Consider the following 27,854-nt stretch of genomic DNA (forward strand, 5'->3'; position numbering starts at 1 on the left):
TTCTTCCTGCTTGATTGTCATGGGTGAGCCCCCCCCCCACACATCTGGTCTCAACATGTCCTCTGATAGGAAGTCTATAAGGGAAAAAAAGGTTGATGGGTCATCCAGTGATTCCTTTCAAAATTTTGATAGATATTTCATACTTGGCAAATTACTGCATATGAAAAGCATAATTAGCAAATCTGTTTTTTTAATCATGTGGCTTTCATTACTTTGGTTTAAATCCAAGTCCTTTTTCACTTCAAACTGTCTTCTTCTGGCATGGTTTAAAAATCTGGCAACCCCTGGTTTATAGCTCATAGTTTCTTAAGACTGTCCAAGAAGTTCTGCCAGGGCATCCTGATAAAAGATGCCAAAGATACCCACAAGTGAGATGATGGTCACTTTTTTCAACATCATTGCAAAATTATGGGTTTCTTTATGGTTATTCCAAGATAATTTCCTCATGTTTAATGGATCCTATAATCCTTAATGATAATTGGTTAAATTCTATATCTTTTTCTTCTTGAAGTATAAATGAAGGAATATAGACATGTTGACCAATGTAGACACAAGTTTGTTAAATGATCCAAAAGATTATTGTTTGTGGGTAACCCTACATGATTTAGGCAATTATGGGATAATGTCTGGTGTGGTTTCATTTTATATAGCCTAACAGACAATTTATTGGAAAATCTAAAAGCTATCAGATGAAAAGTGAAATTCCTTTGTATTTAGAAAGGGGTAATTTTTCTCTAGGGAATGGGTTGAGAAGGACTGAGAGCTTCCGGTGAACTAGAACATTTCGTTGCATGTTTGTGTTTAAAATGTTATGATAACAAGGCAAACCAATCAAAACTTATCTCCATTTAAATTATACAGAATGCTTCATAAAATCAATGGAATAATTTTTTGGTGTGCAGTACTAAACAGTGTCAGTAATTCACATGACTGCTTCTCCATGACAAAGGTCACAATCTTTTATAGAATTAAATGCATCTAGGCCTATTGATTTCACTTTGAAGCCGATGTGTTCATAGTGCTCTGCACCTCCCCAACACAATACTCACTGCAAGCCCAAGATCTAGGTAGAAGGCCTTTATGTAAATGGGTTTAACCTGTTGTGTATATATTTATTTATTTTTATTTATGAAATATGTATTGCACCCTTGCCCCATGACTGTTATTCTATTTTGTCCTCACAACAAGCCTGTGAAGTGGTAACCCATTACTTTCCAACTATGCTGTGAAGCAGATTGTATGCTACTGATCGTTGTTATGCTTATTGCTCGTGGTTAATAGGGCAGTGAGAGACAGTTGAGAACATGAATTTTTTTTCCTTTTGGTCAATAGTAACTATACTGGGAATTCTACTTTCAAGAATAATGAAATGTAGTAATCTAAAACTCAGATGTAATAGTGAGAAAAGCTATCTTCACCATTCTGTCAGACTGTGAATTGAATTTCAAAGGATTATTGGCCACTTAATAAAGTGGACAGAGTGGTTATTGATTTTAATTATGGCAATTACCACCTATGGGATAGTTAATGCGAAACAAAGTTTAGAAAGCAAGGTCCTGTTTCTGCAACTGCTAACAGGTAATTTTGTTTTCATTTGATATGTATTTTTTTGAAGAATTAATGGAAGTCACTTTAAGGATGAAAAGACTCTGGTGACAAGCCAGAACTCAGACTTGTTGGAAGACGAAGAAGCAGAAGATGAAGTAATGATGGATGAAGAAGATGAAGAAAGTGAGATAACAGGGGGGTCAGTTAAAGAACCAGCTGTAAGCAGCATATGTGAAGAGGGTGACTATGAAGAAGCAAATGCTTTGGAAATGAATTGCAAGACTTCTCCTGGCAGGTAGGAGCAAAATCAAAGCAAGATGGTAGAAAATACAGCAGAAGTCCCAATTTCTAGGGCTTAATCCAGGTTCTGTATTTGCAGGTTGACCTAAATATGTCTGTTAATAATTATTTGTGGACAAGGTTTGGAATAGAAAAACTATAGTGCAACTGAGCAGCTTTCTAAGGGGTGTGATCCAGAGAAAGTTAGCCACACTTTATAGTTTCATTTCAATCAGTAGAACCTAATCATATGGTTAAGAATTTAATTTTAAAAAAGAACCATGTCTATTATGCCCTCAGTTTTGCCCAAAGTCTGTTAAAGGAAAGACCAGACAAAATATTTCAATTACTATTTTTTAAAAATCACTGATAATTTGCTTTTCAAAACCAATCAGTACGCCAATCTTTGGACGTTTCATAGGTATAAGGAAGATGAGTTTAATAAAACTGGACTTTCTGCGTTGGACCATATAAGGCACTTCACTGATAGCCTCAAAGTGAGGAAAGCAGAAGAAAGCCAGTTCAGTGAAGCTGAACTGGCAGCGTTTAGCACCTCCCATCTGCCAGAAGACTTAAAGCAGCCATTGTGTCGCAAGTCCAAATCCCAGGTAAATCTATTTTATTGTGCTTTCAGGATAAATTGTAATCTGGTTGGGAAGGGTGGGAAGAGTGATGGTGGGGATTGAAACAATAGATTGGGAGGAGTCAAAGAAGGCCAGTGCCGAGTCAATAATCCTGAGAGTAGCAGAGGAGCAGACAGTCCCGTACAAATGTACACTGAAAACATAAAACACTTGTTGCTGCATATACCAACAGTAAGAAACCCATCTGGAGATTCCCTCAAAAGGCCACCTCAATTTGTTTGACCTTTTGTGCTGATATGGTTAATGCACCTCTGTTTTTCTGGCCCATGGTAGATGAGCAAGTGCTGCTGCTGCATCAGCACCACATCCAACTGAGCTGGTGCTGAGAAAATGGTGGACAGACGCTGCTCAACTGCAGTTAAGGGATCAGGAAGACAGCATTGGACATGCATCTTCTCTTTTCCCCTTTCTTCTCTAGTACAAATATATCCAGGCTAATGACAGTGGTTCAGCCACCAACATTAACAATGATGTTTGTTCTTTGAAACTGTTTCCAAACCCAGGTTTCCAAACCTGGCTAAGAAGATTTGACCTTGTGTTTTAATATCTGTAAATTAAGGACTTTTAAAGAAAAATAAAGATTAGTGCAAACCATAGTTAATGTTGGTGCCAATGTAATTCCTGACATTTGTTAAGATAGATGGGGGAAATATGCACTGGAGAATTGAGTACTAAGAGAAAGAGAGAGTGCAATCCTGTGGTCTGTTCCATTCCCATATTCATAGACAAGAGAGTTCCAATGTTTTGTCTGCACTGGTCCTATTATTCGTTTTTACTGGGTGGTACAACTGAGATGGCTAGGCTGTCTAGTTGTAACCTGAAACTATACTTTTCTGGAAAGGAGTCAAGTGTGCTTACACATGCTAGTAGAAATTTTAATGTCCCCAGTAGGCCCATGAATACTGCCAATCCTCGTCAGTTTTCTACTTTGCAGAGAAGGTTAACATTTAAACTTGTTTGAGAAGATTCGGAACATGCCACAACACAGTGAAATCCATGGGGATCCTCTTAACTTACTTCCATGAAGTAAAGACCATAGTCATGTAATTAGGTTTTGAAATCACTGAATTGTTCTGTACCAAGGTAATTAACCCCATTAGTGCAGCATTTCTCCAACTGTGGGGCATGAAGTGTTGCCAGTTTGGCCACTAGTGGCAAAATAACTGCAGTTTTGCTCAACTGAGGGCCTAGCTGGAAACACGCCAGTTTTTGCTGCAGGGGAGGAATAGAGAAGGCAAAAAACCCTTGTCTATCCAAACATTGTTGCGGCTGCCTTTCTGACTATGCCCCCGGCTGCCTTTTCTTTGTTTCCATACTACCGTATTTACTCGAATCTAATGTTTCATCGAATCTAATGTGCACCTTAATTTTCACAACGTAATTTGGCCAAAAAAGTGAGCATTAGATTCGAGTAAATACGGTATATGAAGTTCTTTGGCTTTTCCCTCTGCCACATTGGGGGCCCATAAAGTAAAGTACACAGATCCAAAGGGTTTAACAACACAGGCCTAGCACAGTTTCCATTTTTTTCTGTCATGAACCTTCAGAAATCTAGTGAGAGGACTTTGTGGTACAGGGTGAATTCCAAAATGGTTCCCAGGTGGGAGCCATACTGCTGATTCCCACTGAAAGAATAGGTTCTTCCACGATAGAACTATGACTCTAAATGATATTACTGAATATCTTATTTTGACTTCTTCCTCCTTCTTCTTCAACTGTAGGCCATTGCTATGATGCTTTCACTCTCCGACAAGGACTCTCTCCACTCTGCACCCCACAATTCATCCAATGTGTGGCACAGTATGGCAAGAGTTGCTGCAGAATCCAGTGCCATCCAGTCCATTAGTCATGTATGACACCGTCAAATGTAACAGGATTGGGACCAAGTCCAAACTAGCAACATGGCTCTTTGCTAGAAGACTATTTAAAAGACTGCAGAGCAGAATGCCTTAGAAATCTGATGGGTCACATTTAAAGTCAGGTGACCTTAAACTGAATGATTTGAAAGAAAGAAAGAAAACTATTTATTCTCAATCTTTTGTTTTGCACAGCGAAGGCAGCTGCTGACATTTTGAGGATCAATGCGACTTTCAAAATACATGGATCAAATAGACCTTGTTGGGGAATATGTGTCTTCCACTCCACCTGCTTGGGGAGGGACTTATGGGTTAAGACGTGTATTGTTACACACACGTTAGCACTCCTTTAAACTAAAACAGAATTGTTTTTTCCTTTTTGAGTCCCCCCCCCCCCCCGTGTAGAATGGTAATTGTAGGCAGGATTAGGAACAGTTGCTTTTCTATACAAATCCTCTTCATCTATGCTTTATGCGTTTGAAACCATTTAAGGAAGACAAAGCAGTTCCCTCGAATGTACATCTACCATTAATCTAGAACCTAATCACAAGGAATATTTTGCCCCCTCCTTAACTTTTGCCTTCTGAACTGCATTGTAAAAATAAAGAACCACATGAGAGACGTCTGTGTATATTGTAAAAAAAGAAGAAGAAAAAACTTGGGAGAGTTCAGCAATTAAAGGAGGTGAGTCTTTCAGCATACTACATGCAAAAGACCACAGTCATCAAACATACCACTATAGTTCAATGTTTCCCTGATCAATGTAATGACATTTTAATTTTAGACAATCATGTCACTGTTTTGTTTGTTTTATTTTGTTGGTGTTCATTTGTTGCTCTTGATTTCTTTCTTTATTGGTGTTGCGTGTACATGTAATTTATTTGTTGGCAAACAATTGTTTGTGGATTAAGAAAAAAGCACTCTTGCTAAATGTAGCACTGTTCATATGAAATTAATAGCACTGTTCCAGTTCTCTCCAACCCCACCCCACATCATTTTTCTGGGCACCCATGGACTTAAAAAAAGGAGGCGAACTGATCTGCATATATGTTCGTGCAAACAGTGTTTAAAAAAGATTTCTTACATTCCTCTTTTACTATCGTTTTTTTCCTTTTACTAAAACTAAATAATGAATAGAGGTGATTTAGAGATTTTTTTGTAATACAGCAAAAATGATTCAAATGTATAAAGCATTCTAATTTTTTCTTCATGAAAGCATGATTCTTCTGATTAAAAAAAGAAAAAGAAAGCTGTACCCAATATTTTATGCCGGTTGTCTGCGAGCTTGTGTGATGTTACGTTCATGTTAATCCTATTTGTAAAATGAAGTGTTCCAAACTTATGTTTAAAAAAGAAAACCCCCAATAAATAAATAATGAATTGTATTCAGTTATTTTGGGGGCAGGGGCGGGAGGGGGCCAAGAATTTCGCCCTTTTGGTGAGGGACCAGATTTTATTTTCCTTTTTGTTTATTATCTCATTTTGAAATAACCAGCAAGTTGAGGTACTTTCTTTAAATGCTTTGTACAATGTAACTGTTATGCATTTCAGTACATTACTATGGGAGGATCAAATTTAAAAAAATAAAGGATTACAAAATGAAGACATCATTTTCACTGGCCTTTTGTTTTGTTGGCTATAGAATGGATTTCAACAGCATTTGTATGAAATTTCCCCTACTAGCAATAATGCTAACTGCACACAAACTCTGCTTTTGCAAAAGGACAAAAGCAAACCCACATCCCTGTTGGCCCTCAAAACACTCAAGTCTAGAGAGAGCTATCAATATGATTACTTTGTTTTCTCAACAATCACAAATGCTAAACATAAGATGGTTACAGCAATCACAGTAGGTTGGGGAAGATAGAATCAAAGGCAGTCAAACATGTACAGCCTTCCCAGAGAGAGAGAGAGAGAGAGAGAGAGAGAGAGAGAGAGAGAGAGAGGAGAGGGAGAGAGAGAGAGAGAGAGAGAGAGAGAGAGAGAGGACCACCATTCTAAGGCCTGTTGGGGAATGGTCTAACCCTGGAATGCCTCCTATGCTGCTTAGGAGAGCGGATTGTAAGGCCAGACCTCTTTTACCCACACCTCTTTTACCCACAGAGAGGGAGATCTACAAAATCTTATGGTACCTGGGACGACTGCCGGGGAAAACTGGTTTATTCTGTAAATTGTTTATATATCTAGATTTTTTTATTTCAGGTTTTGGTTACCTGGCAAAAAGTCCCCATCTAGACTAGACTAATCTAGGACTGTATAAGTGAAAGCAGGTTACCAAACAAACAGTGAAGGCAGATCCCTTAGGGTAAGTGGGACACTGCTGCACCAACTTTAGCTTGCCTTCAGCTAGGTCCCACCTGCTTACATTTTTTACAACCCATACAGGGGATGAAGGCATTCTGCTTCTTAGTCTCAGTATTGCCTTCGTAGAACTCAATACTGAGACTGATAATGACAAAACTATTTGGCTCTGCCTGTCACTGGTTCTGGCTTCACCTATTCTTGGCCTCCTGCCTTACTTACTACCAGCCCCAATGGACCAGCCACCACTACAACCAGAACATATGAGGGTATTGTTAATGTTCTCTTTTTGTGAAAGTTAATAGCAACCCCCCCTGCAACACACAGAGTAAATAATTGTATTTTCTTCCTCAAGCACACCAAGGAACCATCTACTCAGCATTTTGCTTCCAACAAGATTTGAGGGCGATAACCATCTCCTTTTGGATGCCCAATTATGTTGTCATCAGAAGTATAAGGCTTTGCGTATGAATATTTAAATAGTGAACAGCCATTGACTGACCTATCCTCTGTGAGTTTATCACTTTACAAAACTAACTTAGTGAGTGGCCAACACCACATTTTGTAGTAATGAATTCAATAAGTGAATTATGTATTGCAAAGAATTTGCTGGACCTACTGCCAAAAAAATTCATAAGATCTCTACGTCAGCATCCACAGGGCCCTTGCATAAGTGGAAAGCAGTCTGATGTATTCATTGTGTATCTTATTTCCAATTCTGGCTGTATTGCCTCACTTTGTAGCAGACTCTTCTCTGGAAGATACCCCGACCTTGAGAAGTAGCCAGGTGTGAGTGACTGCAGTGGGGAAAGGGCACATGGTGTTCCTGGCTCTACAATTGTTTGTGGGTTATCATTATTATCATTATCATTACTGAGTGTCAAAGTACAAGTGCATGAACTGGACTTGTTCCTTACACCAATTGTATCAGAGGTTGCTTTGGAATTTAGTGATCCAATGTTGTTATCCTGCCTCATACAATATATTTTCATGGGCAGGGAATCCCAGAGTATTTTAGCCAGACAGTAATTGACAAGTCACTTTTTGGGGTTAATAATTTATTTTGCACTTGTCCTATGTCTGCCTTTCCTATATAATGTCCATTTATTTGCACAATTGCAGCAGTGAATGAAACAGTGATGAGTCAAACGCTTCTAATTATTTCCTATTCTTTTCTGTGCTCTCACATACTCTTCACCCTTTGATTAATGATCACATATATCCAAGACCAAAGTGACCTTAGGGTTTGTTATCACAGGCTAATTGATCACAGAAAAAACCTTGCAAGTGTCTCTGATTTAGTTGCAATTTTTGCATTTGGAATAAAGCTTTCCATCACACTAAAAATAAATAAATATGAACCCTTAATGGTGTCATGCAGCTAGGAAGGAGGGGGTACATGCTCAGCAAACAAAGGAATCCTTAACCTCTACTCTCTTCTACCTGTCAGTTACAAAGACATAGTGTGCCTTCAAGTTACTTCTAATGTACTGTACAGTAAATGTTATTAAGGGACTTTTATGTGGCAGCAAGTAAGTGGAGCAAAATAAAAATCCAAAATAAAGATTTGCATATTATCATTCAATACATCAACCTGAGACCATGCCAGACTCTTGAAATTGACAGGACATGTAATCAATGGCTTTAATGTACAGTCATACCTTGGGTTACAGACGCTTCAGGTTGCGTTTTTTTCAGGTTACGGACACTCCGAAACCCAGAAGTACCAGAACGGGTTACTTCCGGGTTTCGGAGGTCACACATATGCAGAAGTGCTAAATAGCGCTTTGCTCATGCGCAGAAGTGCCAAATCACAACCCATGTGCGCGCAGACGTGCCGGTGTGGGTTGCAAACGTGCATCCCGCACGGATCACGTTTGCAACCCGAGCATCCACTGTATTTGATGTTTTAAAGGGTGCTTTGAAACATTGTTTAAAGGGCTGAGCACCTGTAAATCTGAGTTTTGTCGCACACAGACAGTTCCTAGACAACAAAGTATTTCCTTCACAAAGAAATGGCACTCTCAGAAACCATTGGTTCTGGCCCTATCCTCCAGAGCAGGAGAAAACAAGCTTGCTCCAGCCTCCATGTGAACAGCCCTTTAGATATTTGAAGATGGCTCAGTCTCCTTTTTACCAGACTAAACATACCCAATTCCTTCAACCATGCCTCATAAGGCTCAGTTTCCAGACCCTTGGCTCCCTCCTTACATTGTTTATTCTGTTATCACCAGGTTGGGCACTGCACTGTTCTGTGAACAGCCCTGGGTATAGGGCAGTATATTAATTAATTAATTAATTCAATCAATCAATCAATCAATCAATTTCCTTTCTAGTGAAGACAGAGCCAAGGAGATGTTGAGCAGTTCTGCCTTCTCTCTGTCACCCAATAGCATTTTTTTGTCTTCTCCACACAGCAGACCCACTACCTGCTTGTTCTTCCTTTTGCTTTGAACATAGCTGAAGAAACATTATTATTTTTAGCCTCTCTTGCAAGCCTCAGCTCATTCTGAGCTTTGCCAGCCTGACCTCTTCCCTGCAACTGTTGGATACTCATTTATACTCCTCCCAGAGATCAAAACAATCTGCTTCTTCCCCACACCTTAACTTTGGAAACTGGCTTGTACTACTGGACTAACATTTAACTCTATGTGTGTGCCCTTGCTTTCTTTTCTATTAATATTAATTAGATAGAGTTCCAAATTATGATCCCCTCTCCAAAAGTACAATATTGAAAGAACAGCTGTAGTACACAATAATTATACAATTCAGACACCCCAATCAAATGGAGCATGTGCTCCCTGCACATAGCGTCTGTTTTTAAAAGCCAAAATTCAGCTGAGCAGCTGCTCGGTGGGGACATTGAACTGAATCTTCTCCAACTTCCAAACAACTAACAGCTAAGACTATAACTTTTTTAAAAAAATGCACACAATTCATCTTCCAAATATGGATGCATGCATAGAAACCTCTGAATCCATAAACGGTGTCCCTCGCCTACTGTATCTGGAGTAAGGTAACACTAGCATGCTTATAACACCCAACTAGATTTCTCTTTTATATGGAATTCAGATGAGGTAGTCGGAGTGCTGAATTGCTGTTTGGGAGCAGCAACAGATTAGATGAAGGTCAATAAACTGAAGATCAATCCAGCTAAAATGAAGGAACATTGGTAGGTCTCCCCAGGGAGGTGATGTTCAACCTGTTTTGTAAAGGACTGCACTTGACCTGAAGGATTAGATTCTCGATATGGGACTAAGCTAAGCCAGCTTTGTCACTAGAAACCTATGTGGCATTTGTGGTACATAACATTTTTCAATAACTGAGGACTGGTAGATCAGCTGTGATCCCTCCTGGACAGGGCTAACCTGGCCACAGCTATCCATGTTCTGATAATCTATAAATTAGATTGTAATAAGTCTGCCTTGGAAAACTGTGGAAAACTGCAGATTAGGCTACTAATTGTGACTAGGAGATAGGAAAATATATAATCAGTCCTGAAATCTGGGCACAGTTCAAAGTGTTGACACTCATTTTGTAAGATGTAAATGGTTTAGAATCTGGGTACTGGGACATGGACCTGCCTGAGCACTGAGGTCATCTGCTAGGTGCCTCTGCCATTTGAGATTTGTGGAATGTTGTCTCCAGGGAGGATTCTGGCACCTGTGTTGTCTTTCTGATGCCAGGTAAAGAGTGTTATATTTTCCCGGGCCTTTTAATATTGCTGAGTCTGTTTTACGTTGCATCCTCCCCGGTGTCATATTGCTGTATAGCTTTATGCTTATGTATTTGTTTTGGCTATTATTGTTTCCTTTCCCCTGTCCTGGAAATATTTATATTGAAGAACAGCATATACAATTTTTAAAAAAACCCCATAAAATATGGATGTGATAAAACCGTGGTTCCAGGGTCTGAAAAGACTGAAGGTGATTGCAGTGGACCACACTGGAGAAAGCAGATTGCCAGGTTAAGGTATCAAGGTTTTTAAATTGTAGTGGATGTTTTGCATGATAAAACATTCTGCTTCTTGAGTAGAAACAGCCTTTTGTTTATTTCACATCAAATTCTGTGTGACTGACATGGCAAAAATTCTTTAGACTTTCCAGGCTGCTTTTAATGCAAATGAATTCAGTGAAATGAATGATCAGCAGTGAAATGCATCGCCATCCCCATGCTCCTGAAACAGAGGGAACGGCTGGGAATGGTCATTCTGCTAAATTATCAGTAATTATGACACTGATTTTCTAAGAATGCTGAAAAATTCTTAACAGCTGTTTCTTTTGAGTCCCAACTCTCAGTTCATTAACATATGTTCACACAAGCAGAAACTGTATTAATATCTCTGTTACTCCATGTCATTCCCCCCTCCCCAAAACTAGCACTTGAGGGCAGCTAAAGATTAGATAGCTGGCGATAGACCTGCCAGCATGCACATATGGAAATATTCAATTTGTAATCTGATTACAGCACCAAAAAACCCCACACAAAAGCCCACTTGATACCTGTGGCAGATATATTTCATGGTTAAGTGCAGAAAATTCTCAACAGCGTGTCAAGTTTCTTATGGCCAGCCAAGTCAACTGATGGAAGTAGCTCTTTAATTCCTGGGGAACCTCTTCAAACAGGCACATGTCAGGCCCAATTTGAACTCACAGAGAGGTACGCTAATTGTTGGGCGGTATGTAGCAGCATAATGCAGCCATTTGCAAAACTGTGCCCCTTGTAAAGCTTTGCATGTGAGAGATGAAGTGCCTGTCTTTGTTCTAGGGAAGGACATGGGCAACCTTCCAGCTTCTGAAATCTCTTGGCGCATGTTTTGCTTTGCCAGAGCTGGAAGGGGAGAATGACAGGGGACTGGTTTCTTCCATTACAGAGACTCATTACAGGAGGTCTGATCAGAAGATACTCCTCCAAATAACTGGAGGGGGCAGGGAGCAAACCTGTTAGACCATGGGTAGGCAAACTAAGGCCCAGGGGCCGGATCCAGCCCAAATGCCTTCTAAATCCGGCCCACAAACAGACTGGGAATCAACGTATTTTTACATGAGCAGAATGTGTCCTTTTATTTAAAATGCATCTCTGGGTTATTTGCGGGGCCTGCCTGGTGTTTTTACATGAGTAGAATGTGTGCTTTTATTTACAATGCATCTCTGGGTTATTTGTGGGGCATAGGAATTCGTTCATCCCCCCACCAAAAAAAATATAGTCCAGTTCCCCCCAAGGTCTGAGGGACAGTGGACCGGCCCCCTGCTGAAAAAGTTTGCTGATCCCTGTGTTAGACTGTAGCAAGTACCGGTCGTTATCCTTTGTAGGCAGTACCATTCCCAAGCAGCCGAATCTTAAGGAGCACTTTGAAGTTTAAAGAAGATTACTAAGTGGGCAGGGTGGTGGTGGTGGAAATGACAACAATAGAGCTTTATACAATTATCATGGGGGTAGAAAGAGAAATGTTTCTTGTTCTTGCAGGATCCTCTAATAAAGTTGTTGGTAGGTTCAGGATGTGGTGATGGCCATTGGTTAGTTAGTGTTTGGAAAACAATAGGAAAATTCAGTCTATTCCCAATCTATGTCACTTTCACAATTGTTCATTCATAGGTCTATTTTATTCCATTTCTGCATTATAATCATCATCATCCACACAAAATGTAATTTAAATACATTTTTGAACATATTTTCCCCTGAAAACACACATTTCCAAATGTATTAATTTTAAAATAAGCATTTTAAAATGTATTTTACTCCATTTTTGGAGCCAAGAATTTGCAGCCAAAAATGTTGCAAGGCAACATTTGGAAAAGTGTGAAATCTGGAGCATAACTAGGTTCCAATCCTATATTGTCTTTTTCAAAGAACAAATTCCTCAAGCAACCTTCACACTAAGAGGCAATTTGTTGGCTGCTGGAAAGAGAATGCTAGACCAGAGATGGACCTTGGTCTGATCTCTGAAGACAGTTTTTATGTACTTGTGATGTAGGAGTCATTGCAGATATCCAACTGAATATGAGACAACAATAGTATAATGGGCCGCCCCATTCTGTTTTGCCCAGTGAAGAGAGAACCCTCTCTCTTTAAAGACTTGTGTAGCCCAATAGTTGATGGGAGATAAAAGAACAGGTTTTCCTTAATAAGCACCATCCCAGTGTTAAAAGTGACCTAAAGTTAACTCTATCAGCAGAATAGCCAGTGAAAGGAAGAATTAGGCAAATGCTGAGTTACATCTTCCACCTCCCTCAAACATATTCACAACCCTTACCCATGCATGCATTTATACACAGTCTCTGACAGACACACACAGACCCGTGGGCACACACAACTCTAACTTGAACACATGCAACAAGTATAACTCCTTCAAATCTTGGAGCTAGGGTAAGGGAGTTCTATTGGCATTGCAGGGGCTCTTTCCTATCCAATATGACCCTTCCATTTGCCTCTATCATTATAGGACACCCTACAATGAGGAAAGGGATGGATTCTGCAGATACAGTAGAGGCTGAGAGAAGAGCCCAAGGCTAGAACATGTGGCTAGGGTGAGATTCAAACCAGGAACCCCTCAATTTAGCTTCTTGATCACTGGCTTAAACCCAACCCAAAGAAGCAGGCATAGATAGAATGGGTTTTAAATACTTCCCAAAGCCTATTAGGTTTAGGTTTTTTGAAAATCTTGCATGCACTCTGCCTTTCCCAATATGGTGCATGCATAATTTTTTGTAAAGAGGTTACATTCATCCTGCCAGACACATTAATGCCCTAGGATTAAAAAGAAACAGAAATATATTGGACTCTACGCAAGATCAGGCCAAACCAGGGGATGGCAGAGGGGTAAGTGAATGTGTATCAAATGGCAAAATGCCAACAGGGCTTCTTTTTTTTAAATATACAGTATGCTGTACCAGTTAGGTCAAGAACAGGAAAGTTCATCCTGTCTCACGCCTCCTAGAGTCAGCACAAAGAAACACCCGCCATTGGCCTTCACATACCCTAGACTCTGGCATTTCAGATAACACTGAATTAAGCTGAAATGTACCTATTGTTTGTGTTCTGCACATGTCAGATCAGAATCTGGCCTCCTCACATCACTATTACTTTCAGGCAATAACATTTTTCACCTACCGTCTATCAGAGGAAAATATCTAAGGTCTTCACAGAACGTGAGATCCAACTTTAATCCAGCTTTGCCAAAAGGGAGGAGATTAGGAAGAAAGCCAAACAAGTCTTGTTGGCTGAGAAAGAATCATCTATCAATTTCCCCACCAAAAAAGAAAAAAAAAGGATATGAAAAAGTGCTGCCCCTCATTTTCCTGCCTACCACACAAACGGAGCTTCATAAATAAGGACATTTCAGCCTGCTTCATCATGACTTTTGAGCAGAAAGATTTATTTCAATAAATCCTCTCAAACTGTGCCTCTCGGGCCAAAGAGCCCTGTTGTCCAGATTTCTCAGAGAGGCCTACAATGCCTAGTCTCCTAAGGGTTATCAGTTATGTCATGCATTATGAATAATCCAATCAGAGCAGTGGGAAACAACATTTCTATTTAATACCAGGAGAAACAGTGGAAGTCAGCGATTGATACCAACACAATGATGGGAAAAAGTGTCCAGAGGTGCTACTCACATAATCTCATTTTACAACATCTTGAAAATTCAATAGAAAAGTGCTCAGCTAACAATACCCCAATGGCACGCTTCTGATTATTGTTCCAAAATGTTCCATAAGACCCTGAACAATAAGAATGCTCTCTAAATATATCTCAGCACAAACAAATTGTTTCTCTGTTTTGATTTTTTAAATAAACTGCATATTGTTAGTCAACAATCGGTATACCCTTAAAATCTATGCATCTCAACTGCTGGTACATATAAAGGGAAATGAGGTATTGGGTTGGGAAAGAGTTGACACAAAAGTATCATTTAAAATCATTATGGGAATCAAGTATCTGTTTGCCTGCCCTGAGAAATGTTCACGGCTCTTTAGCTTTTTGCTTCTCCACCAAAAAACATGACACTGCACTATTCAGAGTTTCAGGCAAATGTTGAGACAAATATATCTTTATGCAATTTGATTTTCTTTAAAATCCTGTAGTTCACATAGGAACTAGAGCACATGAATTGAAGAAGGAGTTAAAATGCACAGTTAAAAACAAGGATTCTGAGGGATGCTTTTGCACAGCAATAGAGATAATTATAGTATCTTCCCAAACCCGTACTGTCTTGTAGCAATTGGATCATTTGACTTAGCCATCTTTTCCTCATCTTATAATTAATGGTAATTAATGGTAAATTGGTAAGCAGCTGAAGACTTTCTATCATCATCATCATCATCATCATCATCATCAATTCAATAACAATAATAGTAATGGTAACAATAGTGGTGAAAATAGTAGTAGAGTATTTTTACTCTGCTCCTCTCCCAGCCCAGATCAATAAAAGTAAGACAGCCCCTGCTCATTATGCTTTCAGTTGAAGCAAGATATGACACAAAAGGAAAATGGATTGGAACCAAGGAGGAAAGAAAGAAACTTAAGTACCAGTTCTTAGTTACAAGTTCTGTGTCCAGTTCTGGGCACCACAGTTTAAGAAGGATATTGAGAAGTTTGAATGTGTGCAGAGGAGGGTGACCAAGACTATCAAGGGTCTGGAAACCAAGCCTTATGAGAAACTGTTAAGGAAGTTGGGGGTGTTTAAGCCAGCCTGGAAAAGCAGAGACAGACTCCTCAGTCATCTTCAAATGGAGAGCAGATGGCAGCCCTGGATGTCTTAACCTTCCTCCCTCTGCTGCAAACTCTCTCAAGAACTTGCTCTTGAGAGAGATGTGTGAGCTCAGAGGCGGACCACTGATCCAGATTTCCACAACCCTAGAATCTTCCTTACATCATTACTGAGAGGTGGGCTATATTCCAGCAGAATTAGGTGGTAGAAACCTGAAGTACTGGAATTAACTGTATGACTTTAAACTGTAAATGGGTGGGGGACAGAATGTTTATGTTTTCTTCTTTAAAAAACAAAACTGTAGAATGATGTTGTTGTGGTTTTGGAAAAGGATATCAATGAAAAAAGTTTCTGCCCCAGTTCATTTAAAGGAACTTTTTTAAAAAATGCAATTATCTGACTGTAGACTCAACCATTCTACCAACACATAACTCCCACTCTATTCTACTGCATGTGTCAACAAGACTTCAATAATCAGATGACACCACCAAATTCAGCAATAGAGGTTGCCCCCTCAAATCTATTATGTATTGCTCTACCTCTCTAGGATATCCTGAGGATTGCTGCCTTGTTTTATCCTGATGCCTTCTCTCCATGCCTCTTGCAACAAACGCTGAAGCCAGTTAGTGGCACTGGCAGAGTGGCAAAGCAGCTCAATTTTCCCTACTGTGATTTATTTGGGAAACCCTGCAGTTAAGTGACTGTTAAACACATATTATTTATTGTGAATCTGCCTTGTAGAATCCAAGTAGGCGGCAAATATGCATTTTGTGGGATTTTTTAAATAAAAAAAATCTAATAGAAAACATTGTCAGTAACCATAGCCATCATCTCCTGTATATATGGGATCCCTATTTTTAGACTCCATTTCTGCAAATACTTAGGTTAGGACTTTAAACATCTGAAGAAAGTAAGGCTACTGCAAGCAGGGCACACTTTAATTGTGCCTAAATATCCAATATCTTAACCCCGCTTTCAGAATACACAAAAGCAGCCCTGAAGATTAAACAACACATTGAAATACTTTTTTCTAGGTCACCATTGTTTTAAAAGCAAACACAGCCTTAAAACTGTATTATATAATAGTGTAAGCAAAAGATGCTGAAAAAATCATTAGCTCCAAAACGAAACGTTGAATTGTGTTACAGAATCAACTATGGTGAGTAAAATAAATGTGTCATGAGTGGCAAAATGAAATGAAATACTCCTTTTTGCTACAGGCTCTTAATCTTGGTGTTTATTTTTACAGCCGTTAATATGCACTTTTTAAAGCAGATCCAGAAAGTGTCTTTAGCAAGCCTGACTGTCAGCTGCCATCTCCCAAATATGGCTTATGCCTGGAGCTTGCAATCCTATCTCTGTTTCGCCTACAATCCCAGTTGCAGTGATTATTTTTGTTTGGCTGTGCCGAAGCATTAATTTTATAGATTTGCCAAAGATCTGTTTACAGTCGATATAAACACAATGTACTGAGTTCAGAAGAACATCAGAAGAGGAAAATTCCAACTTCTGAAAACACTTAAAGATGATCAAACACGTGGAATGGACTAATAATTTTTGGGGGGAATTTTGACTCAACTGTCAGGCGATCAACTTTGTTCTCTCTCTAGGGCATTGGGACGTTGCCCTCGTTAGAGCTCTGTAATGAACTGAAGCTTGTTTAAAGAAATAGAGACCCCATTATGCAGGAACTCCAAAGTATAAAATATTTCACTTAGGAATTAAGCCCACCTCCTCCCCAATCACTTGACTCTTTCAAAGACCTTCAAAGCACCTTATTTTTGGCATCTGGTGTAGATCGTAACATTTGAGCTCTGCCAGCTGAATACATTTACATATACTTTGCACATTAAAAAATATAGTTTTTTCCTGCCCTTTGGCTTGTATAATAAAAAGGTACAGGCACAATTGCTGGTCCTGCTCAAACAGTAATTTGAATAAAATTTTAGAGCCAAACTGGAATGAAATCCACCGAGACCAATGCAAGTGGATTCAAAGGAATTTATGTCTATCCCGCTCTGTAACTTTGAACATGCTCCCTGGTCCTGTGTAGCTCAGGCCTTTCCAGTTCCACTCCCTCCTCATATTCACTTACTTTAAAGCTATAGGTTCTGTTCAGCACCAGTCCAGGAAGGACCCTATTCATCCCATCCACCCTGTTCTTTGAGAGCTTCAGAACCGAAAAAGGCATTTGGGATTATACATGAATTCATGGAGGATCATCAGTGACTACAAGGACCCTCCGTATACAGAGGGAGTAGATCTCTATGCACCAGTAGCTGGGGCGTTTATGCTATTTATTGTCAAAATGGATGTTCAAGATTACACTACTGAGATGATTTCACTTTCTTGGAAAGGTCCTTATATCCAGCTCAACCAAAGTGGAACCTAGGACTCAGAAAGTGTGACTAACAGTGACAGTTATGTCTCTGGCCTGAACAAAGTTTTATTTCCTATAACTAATGGGAGACCTTTCAGAGTGGCTGATAACAGGAGTCTGGCTCAAAATTAGCCTTCTTTAATTAAATATTCAGATTCTGGATTGGGATGGGATAGATTCCTACTTGTGAGAATGCTCATCAGGAGGCTGAAAGGCAGGAGAATTCCCTTCCCTCCCCCATAATACCATCCAGCCTCTCAACAGAGTATCAACGCAGGAAATCCCACAGATGTGTATTCCTGGAATTCCCTTCCCGTTCTGCAGGAAAAAGTTGCAAAGGTGAACAATATAGCGGATGGATTATTGTTTCAATTGAATCAGAATAGACTGAGTCGTTCAGAATTATTTCATCTCATCCAAAGGTTCTGTGAGAATATCTGAACTCTATGTCTGCAAAAGCCAATAACTGCCACATGATCATATATGACATAGAGCTGCTTCACCAAAAACTACTTTCTTTGTTCTTTGAGAAAGCAGCACCACACCCACCCAGTATATACTTTGTTATTAGGAACATCAGATCTTGTGGTATTAAAGCTGTGTACAATTCACTTTTGGTACTTGAAATCGCCTCTTGATTTCAGCCAAGCAAATGTTGGGGACTTTTGTTTCATCTTCAAGTCAAATAATAGGAAACTGCTCACATTCCTGGAGCCAGAGTGTCTCAGCAGTGGGGCGCCTAAAACAAAAGCACCCGGGGGGCCATAAGGGTGTTTAATTTGTTTATTGTTTCTAAAATGACTTTTATTGCATTGGAAAGTCTTGGAATTGAGAGGCCTTGAGAACCAGTTCCTAAGGTTTCCATACACAAAGTGTATATGCAAAGGAGTTTTTGATGCTCATCTTTCACTGAAAGTCAATGGGAATAGGGGACAAGACTTCTAATTCAAGGCCTCCCCACCATTCTAGGCTGTGTCTAGGCAAATAAAGCCAACTATTTCAATATTCATTGTACAGTCTTTTATCTGATAACCAGTGACAGCATTTTTTGGAGATGAGATCACTTCTAAGCTGACTCTTTGGGCTTTATATGTGAGAAAACATTTCATGAAAACAGGTTTTCTATATTGTTTGTTTGAAGAAGATCACTTTAGCTCCAGCCAAATCCTAGGGCAGGTTCACCTGGCTGGATTGTACAGCCAGAGCTCTGCATATTTAGCAAGTCCATGATCGCACTACACAAGCAAAGAACCTGGCTTTCACGTGCAGAATTTAGCATTCTGAAAAATTCAGCTTCCATTTTGTTGAATTTTTCAGTTATTACAAACATACAGAACTAACCCCCCCAAAGTGTAGTAGGGCTCAAGAATGGATATATACTTGTATATATATGGAAATCTTGAAGCCATTGGGGAGGGGTACTTTTCTGCCCAGAGTTTGCCAGAAAAAAATTGGAAATGTTTGGAAAAAAATGCAAAAAATAAATAAGTCAGCACTTCAAAAAAAAAGTACTCTTAATATATTAAAACTAACTTTGCTACTTTAGGAACATAAAACACATTATGTATAATTTGGTTGACTAAAGAATAATCATGTCTGGCATATTAAAAGTAGAGTTTATTCAGACAATAATTGTAAATAAAATTTATTTTTTAAAGTTTTGTTACAAACAGAGCTACAAGCTGCTGAACTGTAAGGAACTTAGCGTCTCTTTGGTACTGCCAGTTTATGAGGGGCAGGCAAAAAACAATAAAAACAAACCATCAACATATACCCCTCGGTGCTCCCAAGGAAGTTACAAAGGACATTGCCCTCTCCTGTTTATCTGCAGCACATAGTTATCTGATAATGTTTTCCACTGGTTTCTGCCTTGCATTATAATGTTTGTAAGTAACCAGTTCCTTTTACTATTGCTAAATATGAGTAATGCCAGCAATGTAGCCAAGTTCAATAAGAAGAGCCTTGATGGATCAGATGGGGGGGGGGACTCCAGCTCACTTTATTTTTTTAAAAAAATAAAATCTAAAAACCAGCTCACTTTAAGCTAAGTGCTTGGGTATCTTTCTTTGGGATTCTTGCTTGCCATGTGTACTTTTCCATCACCCTCCTCACATCTGGCCTGTTTTTGGTTTTTACATGATCACTAGAAGTATGAAAGCCGCGGACCACATAAGCAAACGTCTGCCTTTGAATGTGTATTTTCAGTATGTGACCTGTCTTTTATGAGTTGGTTTCTGTATTTTTAACACTGCTTGGCAGTGTTTTCCAAGGGGAAAGACCTGGCTGAACCAATGAACTTACATATGATATGCCCTAGATATCTCTAAACACTTACTTAGTCAGGTCCATTGGCTGGCTGAGAAAACACAAAACACAAAAACAAAACTCAAAAACTAAGAAAATACTTTACTCCAGTAAATATCTGACAACAGCTTATGATAGCAAATAAAATCAAATGATCATATATGGCTTTAGACTCAAGTATCTAAAGGACCACCTGCTTCCATATGAACCTGCTCATTGGCTGAGATCATCTTCAAAGACCCTTCTTTGAAGTGATGAGGGAGTGACTAGGAAAAGGTCTTCCTAATGGTGACACCTCAGTTTTGGAATGCTGAACTAACTTTTGCAGGAAGAGAGTCTGAGGAACTGAGGCAGATAGTGGTGAAGAGAGATGAAGTTCTAGGCCTAACAGACAAAATAAAAACTGGCAAATCACCAGATGACACCCACCCAAGAGTTCTCAAAAGAACTCAAATGTAAAATTGCTTATTTTCTCATAAAAATATGTAGCTTGTATAGACCAGCCTCTGTACCTGAGGATTTGGAAAACAGTCAATGTAACACATTTTTTTTAAAAAAAGAGATAAAGGATCCTGGAAATTACAGGCCCCTTGGGTTAACGTGTGTCCTGGGAAAACTAATGGAATTTATTTTTAAAGATAAAATAACCAAGCATACAGAAGAACAAGCCCTGCTGAAACATAGCCAGCATAGCTTCTACAGGGGCAAGTCCTGTCTCACAAACATACAGTACTAGTTTTTGCAGAATGTCAGCAAGCACATAGAACAGAGGTGATCCAGTTAACATAGCATACTTGGATTTTCAAAAGGCTTTCAACAAGTTTCTTCACCAAAGACTCCTAAGCACTGTTGTCCATGTGCTGGTAACCTTCATATTGGATTGCTGCAATGCTCCCACTGTAGGGCTGATCCTGAGGCAAATCTAGATGCTGCAGGAACTACAAAATATAGAGCGTCAACTGTTCACTGGGGTAGGCTATCACCACCACATTATGCATGGCTGCCAATTGGATACCAAACTAAGGTGTTGGTACTGATGTACAAAGTGCTATACAGCTCGGGGTGATACCTAAGAGATAGTCTCATCTCTTGTACACTCAACCAATCACTGTAGCCTGCAGGAGAGCACATCTTGCACCTATGATTTTACCAGAAGGCCTGTTCTTTATGATGCCAGAATTGGGCCTTTTGGGCACCTACCCTTTGGTGGCACCTCCCATTACATACATGTCAGACAGGCTCCATCTCTATTGTCTTTTTGGTGCCTCTTGACAACTTTCCCTTGTTCAACACAGCAAGCTTCTAAATGGAGATATTTTTATCTCCGTCTGTATCTGTACTGTATTTGAAATTGTTTTTATACATCTAATAGTCTTTACATTTGCAATTGTTTTATGTGTTTTATTGTATTGTAAAATTGCTTGAAGAGGCTTCATAGGAAATGACTCATGAAAGCCAGCCAGCAAGCAAGAGAAGCCGCAGTAGCTCATGATGGTATATATGGAACGTTTCCCTTTTTCATGCTGAACTCCTAATTTTCCATTTCTAACCTCCTAAGCTTCTTACAAAATCTGTTTCTTCTTTTAACAGAATCATGTCCATTCTAACTAAATTTAGGCTTAAAATAACATAGCAAAAGTTAATGACAATTTATCCAGAAGTGATGAAGAGTAGTAGCATATGGCCATTTCTGTGGTTTGCCAAGGAATGGGTAGAGAATATTTGTGAAGAAGAAAAAAACCCAAGGAGGCTTGGAATTTCCATGACTGCCCCAGTTCACATGGCGTGCCCTGCCCCTTGGGAATGAAACTGCGGCAATACAGCATCCCCTTCCTCCACAAACCCTCATTAAACAGCCTTTGACATTAAGTCAAAGGTCTTGAACAAAGTTCCTTATTTTTGCTCCGTAGGGCAATATTTTATGCCTGTTAACACACAGAGCCAACCATTATTTGTATAATTAATCACTCTCTCCATCTTTCTCCGTCTCTTCCATCGGAAAATAATTACTAAAAATAAACAGAGAAATAAAGATACTTGTGTAATGGGAAAACCAGAATCCCAACTGACTGTAGGATTTTATCAGTAAGGGGTTGTTTTCCTTGCCTGGATGTGATTTAAGGCAAACCATCCCTGTTTAAAGGAGGATGTCCTTTCTTGCCAGCTTGTCCCATGTTTTACTTTTTCTTCTCAAGAGGATTAAGCACAATACTCAAAGGGAATTTGAGCTGTGCAACCTCAGTTTTTGTTTCCTATTGCTCTCTTGTGGTCACTCAGAAGAACTACACATATTTCGCCTCAAGAGGTAAGTGTATGTGTGTTGGAGGTGGGTGTTCATTCCTGGAAGAAAGACATGGAACAAACAGGCCAGCCACCAACTAGACACAGGAGTATTTCAAATATTCTGAAATTTTATATATATGTATTAACTTGAAGGTCTCACGCCTATCAGTAGGCTACTCACGGACAAGGGAGGGGTTATGGCATAGGGAAATTCCCCAGAAAAATATTACGTTTGTATATTAAAAACTGAAACTAAGACAAGACAGCCTGATGACGACTGAGAATGCTCATTGAATGCTGAGTGCGCTGAGCATCAGCACAGCTAGAATTTGTGTGTGTGTGTTGCCCACCCAGAGAGGCTGGGGAAACCCAGCCAGATGGGCGGGGTATAAATAATAAATTATTATTATTAATATTAGTGATGGCTGTGCACAATACGATTGGGGATGTGTACTGTGATGTACAATGCTCACATCCACTCAATAACTTTCCCCCATTCAATCTTTTTTAAAAAACAAAACAAAAAGGTGATGGAAGTGGTGAAATAAAATTTAAAGAAACCTCTCAATGAGGGCAGCATATGAGCAAAGAACAGAAAGAAATATGGCTATGCCCCAAAAAGCAATTGGTCTTTTTCTAGTGTTCCTGCTGAGCAGTGGAAAACCTTGAGGGGTTTTTCAAGCATTTGACAGATACATTCAAAAATCCCTGTTGCTTAGTGTCACTTCTCTCTACTATTTGCCCCTAATGTCCCCAAAGAAAGAATGTATTAGGTTGAGGGAGATGTTAAGGGATGAGTGGCAAGGAAGACTCACTTCTACACAGGAGGCCCCATAAGTCCTCTTCTTGGCTGGAAATGGTTGCGAAAGTTGCATTATCTGCTGGGGATCTGCTGCAAATTCATGTAGTATTCCATACCTTTTAAGTATATAAGTACTGAAAGAATTACTGGTAAGCTTAGAAAAGCAGCAATATTAATGGCTTTTCGGCACTTATTAAAACCATACTAATCACCCTCCCACACTTTTGCGGATGTTTAATTTCTAGTAGGCTGGTTACTGATTTTAATTCTGATTTGGGTTTTAGCTGCATTTTATACGTGGTTATGTTTATGCTGATGCCGTAACTGAAAGCTGTGTTCACTGCCCTGTGAATGATGTGAAAGGCAGACTAGAGATGTCTTAATAAATAAATAAAATCATGAGGCTTGCAGGAAGAAAACTAAAGTTGTGTGCCACCACTAAAGAGGCCTTGCGGGATACTCTCTATGATCTCACTTGACTAAAAAGTAGGCAGCCAAGATCTAGGAACATGGGAAGCTGTCATATACCAAGTAAGACCATTGGTCCATCTAGGTCATTATTGTCTACAGAGAGGCAGTGGCTCTGCAGGTTTTCAAGCAGAGGTCTCTCCCAGCCTGACCTGGTGATGCTAGGGATTAAACCTGGAACCTTCTGCGTGCAAAGAAGGTTCCACCACTAAACTTAGTCTCTTCCACATCTAAGAATCCAGGTTGTTATGGCTTTAAAGGTCAGAATTAGGATTAGTTACATGTCATTTTAATTCACATGTCACAATGAGAGATACAGACTATTTATTTCTATGTGAATCGTTTCAGTAATTTCAAAACAAAGCCCATGCATTTCATAAAACATACAGTAATATTTAGTGTAAGGCTGCTTCTAGAGTAGAGACCCCTTTCTAGAAAAGTGCCCGGGGATGGCTGCCTACTTGCCTGCCTACCTGCCTACTTGATCCCTCAGTTATGAGTTTTCCAGGAAGCAGTGGCTGGGTCTGGGAAGCTGACTGCCACTTTAACTTTCTCACAGTGCTCCAGAGCAATGCTAAGTTGGGCACTCTAGGGCTTTGTGGAAAAATGAAAATGGTGTATGAGTTCAAACTGCTGCTGCCATAATCCACAACCAAGGGACTAGGCAGCAGCAGTAGTGATGGACTTTGGGCTTTCAAATTTTAGAGGCACCCTGTGCGACACCAAAATTCAGTTCCCCACTGCCTCTCACCTTCCATTGTTTGTCATTGTTGCGGTGTCCCCTGTGGTGCCCTTTCAGCTTAGCACCCATGGTGGGGAAAAAAGTTGTACTCCCCTAAATCCGCTTCTGGCAGCAGGCAGGGTTTTAGTCCATTTTAGGGCAATGATTGCACAATATAGCAACTGCATCACCTACAAACTGTCACTCCTTCACTGCCTTGTTATAAATGAAGTATACTTGTATAATGGGAACATCAGAATTTCAAGTGACTATGGGAATTTATCAGCAAGTGATTGTGTTTCTAGCTTGAATCTGATTTAAGGCAAGACATTTCCCATTAAAGCAGGATGCCCTTTTTATCAGCACTGTATATTTTCTGCTCAGAGTATTCTATGAAATACTCAAATGAGTATTTTTCCAAATCACATGATGTCTTCTTGGAAGGACCATCTTGCTTTCTTTAATCTTTGTCAGGCTTAAATATCACTACACAACACTCACAGATGTGGTTTGGGATTCTTCTGTTCCTGCTTTTCTCTACTTTCATCACTGTTGCTGTTTTGGTGGAGTGGATCAAAAGCCTTTCCATAGGCTGCTCTATACAAGCTATATGTGATGGCTTGTTTTATTTGGCATTCTTTTCCAGTGTGCGATTCATTGTCATCAGGTTGATTCATAGTTAGGAAATTACTCTGAATCCTGGCAGGGCTTGTAGCTGATTAAAGTCCAGAGGTTTGTGAGTAAGTCTACCAGGACCTTTTTGGGTCCATTTACAGTTGTGCACATTAAAGACTACTGATAAATAGATGTGCAACTCACACAACTGGCTCAGAAACTAGCACATAATGTCTCTTAACAGTACCTCCAAATTATTATTAGAACATGTTCTACCATGTCAGACCAAAGCTCAATGCAACCCAGCATTCTCTTTTGAGCAGTAGCAGCACCGCAGTCACCAGCCGGCTGGCCAGCCAAATGCCTCTCTGAGTAACTGGAAGCAGTTCATTATGGTGTTAATAGTTTGTTCTCAACATCTAGTATTCAGGAGTATATTGTATCTAGACATGAAGGTTTGATTTAGCTGCCATAGGGAATAATTGTGAATAGACGTAGCCCCCATGAATTTGTTTAATCCTGTTTAAAAGCCAGGTAAGCTAGTGGCTATCGACACATTCTGTGGTAACCAATTCTAGAATTATGTATTGTGTGAAGGATCACTCTATTCTATCACTTTGGAACCTGCTGTCAATTCATTTTACTGGGCAGCCCTGAGTTTCTGTATCATGAGAAAAGGGTGGGGTCAATTTTAAAAGCATTCAGGATTCAAACACAGCTTATTAGGCCTCATCCAGTGTACCACTGCATCCAGACACCAGTCCAGGGTCCTCTCAGCCATTCCCAATTCAGATGTTACAGCTATTTTGTAACTGGTGCCTCTCACACTTTCTTGAAATTCTACTGGCCACAAAAGGTTAGCAACCCCTGCGGTAGAGGGAGGGTCATGTTTACAGTGGTACCTCTGGATGCGAACGGGATCCATTCTGGAGCCCCGTTCGCATCCTGAAGCGAACGCAACCCGCGTCTGCGCGATGCAATTTGCCTCTTACGCACATGCGCGTGACGTCATTTTGAGCGTCTGCGCATGCACGAGCAGTGAAACCGGAAGTAACGTATTCTGTTACTTCCGGGACGCTGCGGAGCGTAACTTGAAAATGCTCAACCCGAAGCTACTTCAACCCGAGGTATAACTGTATTCACTTATGCCAGTTTCTTTTTTTTAAAAGTACTGGGTGGGTGCTCCTGATTCTAATAGATTAGTGAAAAAAGCTGGCTAAGAAGCTGGTTCCACAACTACAAGACAACATAGGAGATAGGTGAAAAATCTATTCTACATAAAATTATGTAGTAAATTAATCCTGGAGTGTACTACTTCAGATTGCAGGAGTGCAATCTCCTTCCCAGTGTGCTTGACTGTAATCCCACCTTGCTTTCTTCACCTATTCGTAGATATTCTTCAACATTCTCAAAAGTCAGATCCGGTTGCCTTCTACTCAATGGAAAGAATGATGTTGCAGAGAGGTGTGTGCCATTTTTTTTAGTGCTTCTATAAAAATCTCCCTTCACACAGTAGGCAAGTGTATTAGGGAGAAGACTATGTTAACCTTTTTATAAAAATACGGTAACATTCAAAAATATGATGAACATACCCCACACATACATTCTGAAGTGGTACTCGCCAGAATTCTTCTAATTAATTCTGCTTAATTTTAGGCATATCCATGTTTTATGACTGGGCTCTTTCCCACACTGCCTTGGTAAGTGTAAGAAACTAGAATTGCTCTTATTACTGGCCCTGCTCATGTACCTAAAACATTAAGAGAACATACAGATTCAGCCACTAAATTACCACCTCTGCCACTGCACATCTGCTCTCCATGCCAGAAAAAAGGTTGAGAAAAAAAGGTGGTGACTCTTATCAATAACTGTGAAAACTGTACTGTATTCAGTTAGTGTACGTAACACCACACACACACTCAGCCTTATTTACTGCCAAGCATTTGTTCAGAACCCTATTGGGTCAACTAGGGTTGCCATACATCTGGAATTTCGGGATTTGGTCGTCAGGAACAGTGTCCAAAATCACCAAAATGTCTGGGAAAATCCAGTTACATATGGCAACCCATCTTGGAAGTGCCAATTTTGGCCAATTCCAGAAAAAACTTCATTTTTTAAACTGAGATTTTGCAAAAAAAGCTCAACAACTTTTGTCTCCAGATTTTAACTGTCTGAAATATGGCAACCGTATCCTTGGTTTTCTTCATCATCATTTACAACAACTCTCATGACCACTAGGGCGCAGTCTCTCTCCCCACCTGCTGCAAGGAGACGCCATCTCCTATTATGGAACCTAACAGACTCCCCACCCCCCACTTTTTTTGCTTTTTGAGCCCTTGTGGTTTGGTTATCCAGCAAAGTTAAGTCGGTTAAAGAAACCCAATAACATAATTAGGCTATTTTGCAAAATTAGTACGAAGCAGGGCTGCAAGCTTTAAGTCTACTGATTAAATCAATTAAACCACGAGAGCTTTCCTTATAGATTAGCATTTCCCCGGCATCCCGTCCCACAACTAATTGGTGGGCTGAGGGTAAATGCCTCCCCATTGGGCTTTCTTCTCTTTGGACCACATCTGATGAAAAAAAAGAAACTTCAAACAAAGCTTTTCCTTCCACTTTCCAGCCAAAGCCTGTGCATATTTTGCATTTCAGGGTGAAACCGCTAGGGATTTTCCTCAAGCAATAGAAACCACAAGCAAATGAAACAGTGCTCAGCTGAAACTGGGGGTCAACATACTGTTTAAAACATGGCTCAGTCAGTAGACAGGTGGCGAGTTTCTCTTACCGCATATTCTGTCCTAACTCAGGTGGGGAGTTCATGGCAGGTGTTATGGTGGCAATGAGCAGTTGAGAGGATCCAGGAGCAGCAGCCTCCTTACTCACAGGAAACTGACTGAAGAGGACTCAGCCAGCAGCTCAAATTCCTTGAAGTAAAGACATGGAGCA

The 27,854-nt window shown here is 39.9% G+C and overlaps 1 protein-coding gene and 1 long non-coding RNA gene across 19 annotated transcripts in view; one reads left to right on the top strand and one right to left on the bottom strand.

Annotated features, from left to right (window-relative positions):
* The window catches only part of MECOM (MDS1 and EVI1 complex locus), a 495,241-nt gene extending 489,311 nt beyond the window's left edge, over positions 1–5,930 (top strand). For all 18 annotated transcript variants that reach the window (XM_082223908.1, XM_082223897.1, XM_082223911.1 and 15 more), the window contains 3 exons: positions 1,616–1,843; positions 2,249–2,435; positions 4,193–5,930. In XM_082223908.1, coding sequence (XP_082080034.1) covers positions 1,616–1,843; positions 2,249–2,435; positions 4,193–4,327 — 550 coding nt within the window. In that variant the 3' untranslated portion in view covers positions 4,328–5,930. The remainder of the gene's footprint in view (positions 1–1,615; positions 1,844–2,248; positions 2,436–4,192) is intronic.
* LOC309533353 lies at positions 35–27,830 on the bottom strand. Its single transcript, XR_014220160.1, has 2 exons — positions 27,694–27,830; positions 35–74 (listed from the first exon to the last, which is right to left on the bottom strand). It is a non-coding gene; the product is annotated as an uncharacterized lncRNA (long non-coding RNA).
* Between the last annotated feature and the right edge of the window lie 24 nt (positions 27,831–27,854).

This window comes from Podarcis vaucheri (assembly GCF_965113315.1).
Source record: "Podarcis vaucheri genome assembly, chromosome: 5".
Lineage (NCBI taxonomy): Eukaryota > Metazoa > Chordata > Lepidosauria > Squamata > Lacertidae > Podarcis > Podarcis vaucheri.